The 9,532-nt window shown below is 45.1% G+C and overlaps 1 protein-coding gene across 1 annotated transcript; it reads left to right on the forward strand.

Moving 5' to 3' along the window:
• The first annotated feature begins 3,494 nt into the window (after positions 1-3,494).
• Positions 3,495-9,316, forward strand: LRRC58 (leucine rich repeat containing 58). Its single transcript, XM_033173097.1, has 4 exons — positions 3,495-4,135; positions 5,500-5,628; positions 6,345-6,622; positions 7,933-9,316. Exons 1-4 carry the CDS (start codon positions 3,510-3,512, stop codon positions 8,139-8,141), a joined length of 1,242 nt encoding a protein of 413 aa, XP_033028988.1. The 5' UTR covers positions 3,495-3,509; the 3' UTR covers positions 8,142-9,316.
• The last annotated feature ends 216 nt before the right edge of the window (positions 9,317-9,532 follow it).

The following is a 9,532-nucleotide window of genomic DNA, read 5'->3' on the forward strand; positions in this document are numbered from 1 at the left end:
TTATCCTGAGTCAGACCAAGGCGTCATTTCCTCAGAATTGTCTACTTTGGAACTGCAACACTGAAGAGGATAATCGGGTTTAATTGCTAGTTGTCCTGAAACTTCAGAGCTGAAGGGCAGCTTGATCTGCCCCCATCCGTGAATCAGAAGGCTGGTGGGTGTGTGGGTGTGAATTGTTGTTTTGTATTACTACAGCCTATTGCTTGTAAGCTGCCTTGAAAATAATCTGATTGAACTTCTCACAGTAAAATGATGAAGGCACGTTTGGGAGACAACCCCTTCTCACCCTTCCACCACTGCACACGTCAAAACACAGCATCATTCTCATCCACTCGTGTCCCCACAACTTTCAGCCTAATCTCATTGACTTGCTAGATGGCAGCATCCTGAGTGCAGGGCTGCCTGGTTTCCACTGGGCTTCTTAGGGTGGGAAGCAGGGACCCCAGCAGTAGGTGGAGCCAGAGCCAATGACAGGCGGAGCCAATTCTAGCTTTGTTCCCCATCCTGCTCCCTAGCAAGTTCTGCAAAGGCAATGCTGAAAATGAGCAGCAACCTGGCAGATAATACCACTCACCTGGACTGGTTGTAAGCAAGGCAGGCAGGTGGGAGCTGACTAAGGATTGGTGGGGCAGGAGCTGTGTTTGGGCTGCACCACTTCAGATTGCGGGTGGCAGCTGGTGTGTTGGAATCCAGCTCCTCCCTACCAAAAACCCAAAAGACAAAAAAGCAAGTCCCGTGTCTGGAAAATGAGCAGGCCAGGGAATACTCTAGGCCAGGTCCCTCCTGTCTGATGTGCCCAAGCACCACTAGAGATGGGAAGGCCTGTGGAAAAACCAGGAAAATTGAAAAAAATAAACCAGTTTTTTCTGTTTTTCCCCAAAGCCATTTTTTCCATTTGGGGAAAAGGGGGGGCAGGGTTTTCCTCCCCAATTTTCCCGTCCCCCCCCCCGGCCTTCCCATCTCTAATCACTACCCCGTCACCACCTCCATGTCAGGAATGCATAGACTTTCTTGTGTCAACAAGGAACTGACTTCTTTTAATGTAATGGCTGGTGCTGTGGGTTTTTTGTAATTATTTGCATGGTTCTAAAGGTGTGTGTGTGCATGCACAAATAGTTTTAATTTTGTTTAATTGTTTTTTAATGACCCCCCCCCCCTACAACATGAATCTGACCAAACTGCGGGAGGCAGTGGAAGATAGGAGTTCCTGGCGTGCTCTGGCCCATAGGGTCACGAAGAGTCAGGCATGACTAACAACAACAACAACATGTTTTTAATTTGTATGTTTTTAATTTTCATCTGTAAGCCATCTTTTCTGGGCGGGGGAAGGTATAAATAAATATATAATAATTTATATTTGATCCAGAAGCTGCAGTTAGTGCAGAATGCTACAGCACAACTGCTGACGAGAGTGAGATCTTGTCAGCATAAAACACCTGTGCTCAGATATCTGTACTGTTTGCTGATTTGCTGCTGGGCCAAGTTCAAGGTGTTGCCATTAGCATACAAAGTCCTTAACAACTTAGGACCAGTTTACATACGAGATTGCCTCACCCAATATGTGCCTATGGCGAAACTGGCACTGTTGCAGGTGCCACCTAACACCTGTTCTGTATCTGTAAGAGCTCATCTAGTTCAACCCCCTGCAATGTAGAAATCACAACAAGATCATACATGGCAGATAGAATCATAGAATTGTAGAGTTGGAAGGGACCCACAAGAGTCATCTAGTCCAAGCATGGGCAAACTCGGCCCTCCAGATGTTTTGGTTCTACAACTCCCATCATCCCTGACCACTGGTCCTGTTAGCTAGGGATGGTGGGAGTTGTACAAAACAACTGCGAGGGCCAAGTTTGCCTATGCCTGAATTCTAGTCCAATCCCCTGCAATGCAAGAATCTCAACATGCAGTTGAGATTTGAAACTGTACAGCAAATGCGCTTGCAGTTGGTTGTCTAGAACCACTTTGGAACTCCCCACCTATTGAGATCAATCAGGCACCTTTGCCATACACTTTCCGGCACCTGCTAAAAACATTCCCTGTTCAGGCAAGTTACCCACATGATGGTACAAAATTTGACAGCCATTTTGCTCACTGGGGCAAGACGAGTTGAGCATATAATGTCAATCCTGGCCCGACACAACTAACTGCCATTCAATACAAAATGCTGGTGTTGACATGGCTCAGGACCTCAATGCCTTAAGGACCACCTCTCCCCATATGAATTGATCCAGACCCTGCGCTTGTCATCTGAGGCCCTTCTCCGTGTTCCCTCTACCCAAGAGGTTTGGAGGGTGGCAACATGAGAATGGGCCTGTTCTGTGTTGGCTTCCCGTCTGTGGAATGCTCCCCAGAGAGGCTTGCCTGGTACCATCATTACATGTCATTAGGTGCAAGGCGAAAACATACCTCTTAAACAATCTATGGCCTTTTAAATTGGGGGGGGGGCTGAATTTTGGCGTCACACACAGCGCTGCTGAAATTCGAGACCCCAAGATCCAACACTAGTTGCATATGGTGAGGGAAGTGTACAGATGACATTTGTATGTTTTCATTTATGCAGGGGGTTGAACTACTGTAGATAACACTCACGGTCCCTTCCCATTCTACAAATCTATAATTCTATGATTCACCATTTTATCTTTTTGTAAACCGATTTGAGGCAGTGTTGTTTTACAATGAAGCAGCGTACAAATTTTATAGGAGAAATAGATAAATGAGAGAAACAAACAGGTAGGTAGACAATAAATAGATAAGCAGGTAGGTAAAATAATAACAGTTTCTGTATTTTAACTTCTACTCCATTTTTAAAGCAACATTGTGGATTTTCCTCAGTTTCACCGTTTCATCTTTTTGTAAACCGCTATGAAGCGGTTGCTGTGTTACAAAGGCGTATAAATTTTATGAAATAAATTGATAAACAGGTAGGTAGACAAACAACAAATAGATAGGCAGGTATGTAGATCTAATAGTAGTAGTAGTAGTAGTAGTAGTAATAGTTTCTGTATTTTAACTTCTGCTGTTTTTAAAGCAACATTGTGGATTTCCCTCAATAAATAAATAGATAAATGAGAGAAACAAATAAACAGGTTGACAATAAATACGGTAGATAGGCAGGTTTGTAGAAAAAACCATCATCTGATTCAGCATTCTAACTTCTGCTGTTTTCATTTTTAAAAAATTATTTTTATTTGATTTTACGAAAATAATTTAGTAACATTCTAAATACACATCGATATATAGAGATTACTCTGAATCTCGAGACTCCCCCCCCATCCCCTTCATGGGTCCCATTATTAACATTTAAAACTGCGTATTATAACTTCTGCTGTTTTCAAAGTAGCGTTGCCGATTTCCCTCAATTTCACTGTTTCATCTTTTTGCACACCACTTTGAGGCGTCGTTGCTTTACGATCAAGCGGTGTATGAACTTTATGAGAAATAAATCAATAGGTAGGTAGGTACAACAACATAAACACCACCACAAAGTAGATGCCCAATGCTCAGGAATGCCTGGCCTGCAAGCTGCGCACGAAGGCCGCCCGGGAACCTGTGTAAACCATGAAGCCATAGGGACGGAAGTGGGGCGGTGGCGACGGAGGAGAAGCGAAGCGGACGAAGCGCGCAGGTTCCGGGGCCTCCTCATACGGACCGAGATGGCGGAAGAGCCGGGCCTGGCCGAGGCGGAGGCCCGCCGAGCGAGCGAGGGAGAAGAGGCCGCGCTCGTCGGGCCCCGCGGCGGGGCCTGCGAGTCGTCCCCGCCGCGCCGCCTGGTGCTGCCGCCGTCCTGGCTGTCCCCGGAGGGCGGCCTTCAGGCGGGCCTGGGCCGCCGCTTCCCCGCTCTGGAGGTGCTGGACGTGAGCGGGACGGGGCTGTCGGCGCTCGGCCCGGAGCTGCTGGAGCTGGCGAGGCTCCACACGCTGCTGGCCAAGAACAACCGTCTGGGCGCCGACGGCTCCTTTCCGAAGGGCCTGGCCGGAGCCCCGCTCGCCCGCACCTTGCGAGTCCTCAACCTGAGCGGCAACCGCTTCACCCAGGTGCCGGCCTCGTTGCTGGGCCTGCGCCGCCTCCAGAGCCTCAGCCTGGGCAGCAACCGGCTCCAGAGCATCCCGCCCGCCATACAGGAGCTTAGCAGGTGAGGTGGGAGAGAGGCTGAGGGAAGTGGCGGGCCGTTTGGCTTGGCCCTCGAATGCGCCTATGATGACACCCCCCCCCCCCAGTGCAGCATCTCCCCACGCAAAGCATGGCTGGTTTATTGGGTTGTTGTTTTTCTTTTTATTAGGTATTTCGTGGTTTTATGTTTTGATTTTATTCTGTGAACCGCCCTGAAACCTTCCCCCCCCCCCCCAGTATAGGGCGGTATGTTATATAAATTCAATAAATAATAATAAACTGGTACCTCTGGTTACGGAAGGCATCCGTTCCAGAGGCCCGGCTGTATCCTGAAAAGTCCATAACTGGAGGCTCCCTTGTGCGCACGCGCGTGATGCACAGATAACTTCTGCACATGCACACGCGGTAAAACCCAGAAATATACACTTCTGGGTTTGCCACGTTCGCAACCCGAAGATTACGTATCCTGGGGATATATAACCTGAGATTCTCAAACTTAATCTGTTGCGGGAGTCAGTTTGACTCCCGAAACCGTTCAAAAACCAAGGCACAGCTTCCAGTTGGCTACAGGAACTTGCTGCACTCAGGCAGAAGCCGCATTGGACGTTCGGCTTCTGGAAAACGTTCGCAATCCGCAACACTTCCAGGTTTGCGTCGTTCAAGAGTTGATTTGTTCGGCAACTAAGCCATTCGGGAACCAAGGTTTGACTGTAATAATAATTGTGGCCACCCTACCCCTCAGTTTAACTGCATCTCTTGTCAGTCAGGGGCCGCCCATCCCATCCTGCCACCCGAGGCGATATGGGAATTGATACCATGCAGCCACACACCCCATGCTTATGTCACTACAAAATAAAATAAAAAAATTCCTTCCAGTAGCACCTCAGAGACCAACTAAGTTTGTTCTTGGTATGAGCTTTCGTGTGCTCATTCCAAGCTCATACCAAGAACAAACTTAGTTGGTTTCTAAGGTGCTACTGGAAGGAATTTTTTTATTTTGTTTTGACTATGACAGACCAACACGGCTACCTACCTGTAACTGCTTATGTCACTGCTCAGCTTCCTCACACGGCACAATGCGTCCCTCATGGTGGGGCAGACGGAGTGCCACCTTTTGTGCTTTAACCCCCCCCCCCGGTGGGTGCTTCATCTTGTCTCATGGGTGGGCCGGCTCTGCGGTGGAGTAGACGGAGTGCTGCCCGAGGCAGGTGCTTTACCTTTCTCATGGCTCTGCTTTCAGCCGCTCTTATGTAAAATCTCATCGGACCATACAGGTCCTTTGCACCGTGTTCTTTCCAAAAGCGGGTTGTGTTGTGAATTGAAATTCTGAGCTGAGAGAAATTGTTACTATAAACCTTTTGTGTCGCTTTTCTCTTTGTCTTCCAGTTTGGAGTTTTTGTACCTCGGAGGAAACTTCATTACTTCAATTCCACCAGAGTTGGCTAATTTGTCTTTACTAAATTACCTAGTCCTGTGTGATAACAAGATACAGAGTATTCCCCCTCAGTTGGCACAGTGAGTATTTCGAGCAATTTAACTGTTTTGAATATATCTAGCTCTTCAGAACATGGTAACTCCTGCTTCAGCAGGCATTTGTGTGTAGGAAGAAGCATGCAAGCTGTTTTGCTGTATGTGCAGGCCAGTTGTGATTAGCTGTGGCTTCACAGCATGCTTATGTCACAAAACAAATCATGCAATTGTGTCATACATACGACAATCTGCATGCAATTTGTGTGCTATAGGAAAAGTCTAAATGAAATCATGCAGCTTAATTGCACTGATGTGTACTGTTAAATTTACGCAAAAATGGCAATACTGGATCTTGCATCCAGTTGTCTCCTTTGGATTTCTCATTAGTCTGTTTAGGGCTATTTTGTCTATGCAGTTTTACATTCTGTATCAGCCACATTATTTTGACATCTTTGAATGGTTTGGAAATAATCTCATGCAGACCTGTGAAGGGAAAGAAGTTATTATCTGAAGTTTGAAGTGAAGTTATCACTGCAGCAAAAACCAGGATGTAAGCAGTTAGATCAAAGCAGCAATCCAACGCCCTTTGAACATACAAAGCACTTTAAACATACTGCATATGTTTGGGTTCTTGAGAGGAATTTTCAAGGTCTAATCTAGGAGATTTAGGCTCTCCTATGGAAAGTGTAAGGGAGAGAGGGACCAGAGGACTGGAATTATGGTATTGCCTTACCCCAGGTTTTCTGATGTTTGGTTTCCAGGTTGCATTCCTTGCGCTCCCTTAGCCTCCACAATAACCTGCTGACATACCTTCCTCGGGAAATCCTCAATCTAGTTCATCTTGAAGAATTGAGTTTGCGTGGGAACCCATTGGTTGTACGATTTGTCCGTGACTTGACCTACAATCCTCCAAGTCTCCAAGAACTGGCTGGACGCACCATTAAAACCCGCAATGTTCCCTATGTTCCTAGTGACCTCCCTGGAAATCTCCTCCGCTATTTGAGCCTAGCCAGCAACTGCCCCAACCCTAAATGTGGAGGTATGCCCTATTCCCTGTTCTTGTGAGACATTCCTCCTACCTTCCTACACAAGCATACAGGCACCAGGAGAGGACTCACAGCCACTTTGTTCCTCCCCATTCCTTTTTACTGCCATGATAAGCCAACCTAAGGTTTGATCAAACATGTTGTCATAGTTACACACTTTCCTTAGTGATCATGAGCAGCATTCAAGAGCAAATCTCGGCTATAGCTTGTGCTAATCATGAATTCTGGCTTGGATGATGTGCAACTCCCAGCCTTGACTTGGCTTAGTGCACAAATTGTTTAGGTTTATTTCTAAAGCTGACACTTGAGGAACTAAATTACTTTTCACATGTAAGGCTACTCAGTCAATTTTATTTAATATTGGGGCCTAGCAATTTAAAGACTAGTACAAACTGTATCCCTGTCTGCATAGGAACCAACGATATACTTAACAAACTAGCCCTCAACTTTCAGCAAGGCAACCTTGCATTTTTCTTGCCTAGAAAAAATAAGTTTTCTGGAAGATAATTCGGAGAGATCGGTGTTAAATCAGAACTGTGAGAACTTCATTTCATTTAGGAAAGGAGTCATCAACCTTTTCAGAACAGAGACTTAGGCTGCAATCCTATACACATTTACCTGTGAATAAGCCCCAATGAAGTGTAGAGTAGACTTTAATAGAATTATGTCAACAGTGGTTAACTGCAACATGCACCATAGGACTTTATTTATTTTACTGTTTACATCGTATCTTTTTCCATTTCTGTGTCTTCCCCATTTGTTTTTCTCCTACTTCCTAGTAGGCTTTACTTTTGTCATCGGTCCACCTAGTGCAGCAACTGGCAACCAGTAGTACCCCTTCACCTATTTCTTAAAAATACCTTCCCATCCTCAAGAGGGAAAGAGAATGGTGCCACTAATTCATCCTAGTTAGGATGGGTCATAACCCACTTTTGCTTTCTGGCCCATCAGTTTAAAACCAGAGACGGCCTAAATCAGCAACAGGGTTTTCCTATATGTTAGTGCCTTTTGCAGAAAGATAATTAGGGTTTCATCTAAAATAGCACTGAGTAATGTGTAATCAGTACTGTACAAAGATTTTGCTTGTGCAATAGGACTTCCCCCCGTTCCCCTTGTGCACCCCTTCAGTCTATTAAGGGGGTTCCCCCTAGCCTTTAGGAACAGATTTGGGGAGGATGCAAGGGAAGAAGGGAGGAAGTCCCATTGTGCTAACGAAATTCCTTGTGCTGACTAGACACAGTTGAATATTGTATAGGAATACGAAAGCATTTGTTGTCTTAAACTACATTTCTTTTGCCCATAGGAGTCTATTTTGACAGCTGTGTCCGACAAATCAAATTTGTTGACTTCTGTGGGAAGTACCGCCTTCCTCTGATGCACTACCTGTGTTCACCAGAGTGCTCTTCCCCGTGCAGTTCTGCATCTCAAAGTTCTACTTCCCAGAGTGAGTCTGATTCAGAAGATGAAGCCATTGTTGCAGCGCGCAGGATGCAAAAAGTTCTTCTTGGCTAGGAGAAGGAAGGAAAAGACTAGATGCGAATCGTGTTAAGAAAAGCAGTTGTGGAACTACGGTGTCTGGTGCTGTGCAAGAGACATCCTAGGAACGTTACCTTGACCTGTCTCTACTTTGTGGCTCATAGAAATGTGGGTGGCCAAACAGAATAGTTTGGGGAGTGTGTCCTGAGAGGCTAAAGTTACTTCGTGCATTTGGGTGGAAATTGACACAGGAACCTTTGAAGGTAATGCTATTGGGGAAATAATTCTAGGGTTAGACATTTCAGGACTTCTTGGCACTGGGGACCAGTTAAAAGGGTGCTTTGAGTTCTTCAGTACTGAGGCTAAGGATGAAGTAGACTGATCTTTGTCACTGTGATAAAACAAATAATGATATGATAGTACAGGGTGGAAACTCCCCAGTGTTAGCAGCTGCATCTATCGTACTTGAACATTGCTGTCTCTCAATGGAGGTGCTTGGTCTTTATTTTTAACAACATTCCTCCAAAGTACAGAACTATCTTAATTTTGACACTACTTTGGCTGGATTCACTGCCTATAACAGGTGTTCTGCTCTAGTAACAGAACTATGCTTTTCTTTGTATTACATTGCTTTGCACTGCAGCATTAGTGCCTTCTTTGGACTTTCTCCTTTTTGTTACAGTTGCTACATCACTGTCCTTATATAACTATCTTGTGATAATTCCTGAGTCTCACCAGCTTTTCCCTGTGTGGTCCAAGAATTACTTGCCCTGGTCTAAGTCCATCTGAAGCAAAAGTGTAACTACCCAGTAACTAGTAAATTGCAAACTAATCCTTTGCTTCCAACTTGGTTCTTATACACACAGGTGCCATTCTTTAAGAATTTTATGCTTTCGACAATATTTGCTCAAAGAGCATAGCTACGTCGTAAACGTCAGTGGTTAGAATAATATGATGCCTTACAGCTGTATAACTCTGAAGAGTCAGGCATTTCTACCAATACTACAATGTTTCCTGTTCCCTTCAAAGCATAGGTTTTTTATGTCATAGACTTGACCCTTCTCTCTGTCTTGCAACTCAGTTTGCCTTTCTCATATTAGTTTTGGCTTCCTGTGGATTTTGCCCACTTCTGTGCTTATCTGTCATTGTTCGAGATTCTATCGTGTACAATAGGCAGGTGTCTAGCCTCAGTAGAAGATTTTTCAAAAGTTTTTAAAAAATTCTATAGAATAACAGACAGGACTTTTCATTGATCACTACAGACATCACTAGTTCTAACAGTTGTCAACGTCACACAGCACTCGGTTTCAACAGATCTGTAAATTCAAAGGATGTTCTGCTACTCTTCAAGTGAAAGGTGTTTCCACACACCTTTTACCTGTTTCTGTCACTTGTTTTTGTTGAAGATCCACAGTGACTTCTCAAGA

The sequence above is a fragment of the Lacerta agilis genome, chromosome 16 (genome assembly GCF_009819535.1).
Source record: "Lacerta agilis isolate rLacAgi1 chromosome 16, rLacAgi1.pri, whole genome shotgun sequence".
Classification (NCBI taxonomy): domain Eukaryota; kingdom Metazoa; phylum Chordata; class Lepidosauria; order Squamata; family Lacertidae; genus Lacerta; species Lacerta agilis.

Coding starts and splice junctions, on each gene's coding strand:
- LRRC58 (XM_033173097.1), top strand. CDS start 3,510: ATGCCTGGCCTGCAAGCTGCGCACGAAGGCCGCCCGGGAACCTGTGTA. Junction 5,629..6,344: donor ATTCCCCCTCAGTTGGCACA/GTGAGTATTTCG, acceptor TTTGGTTTCCAG/GTTGCATTCCTTGCGCTCCC. Junction 6,623..7,932: donor CCCCAACCCTAAATGTGGAG/GTATGCCCTATT, acceptor TTTTGCCCATAG/GAGTCTATTTTGACAGCTGT.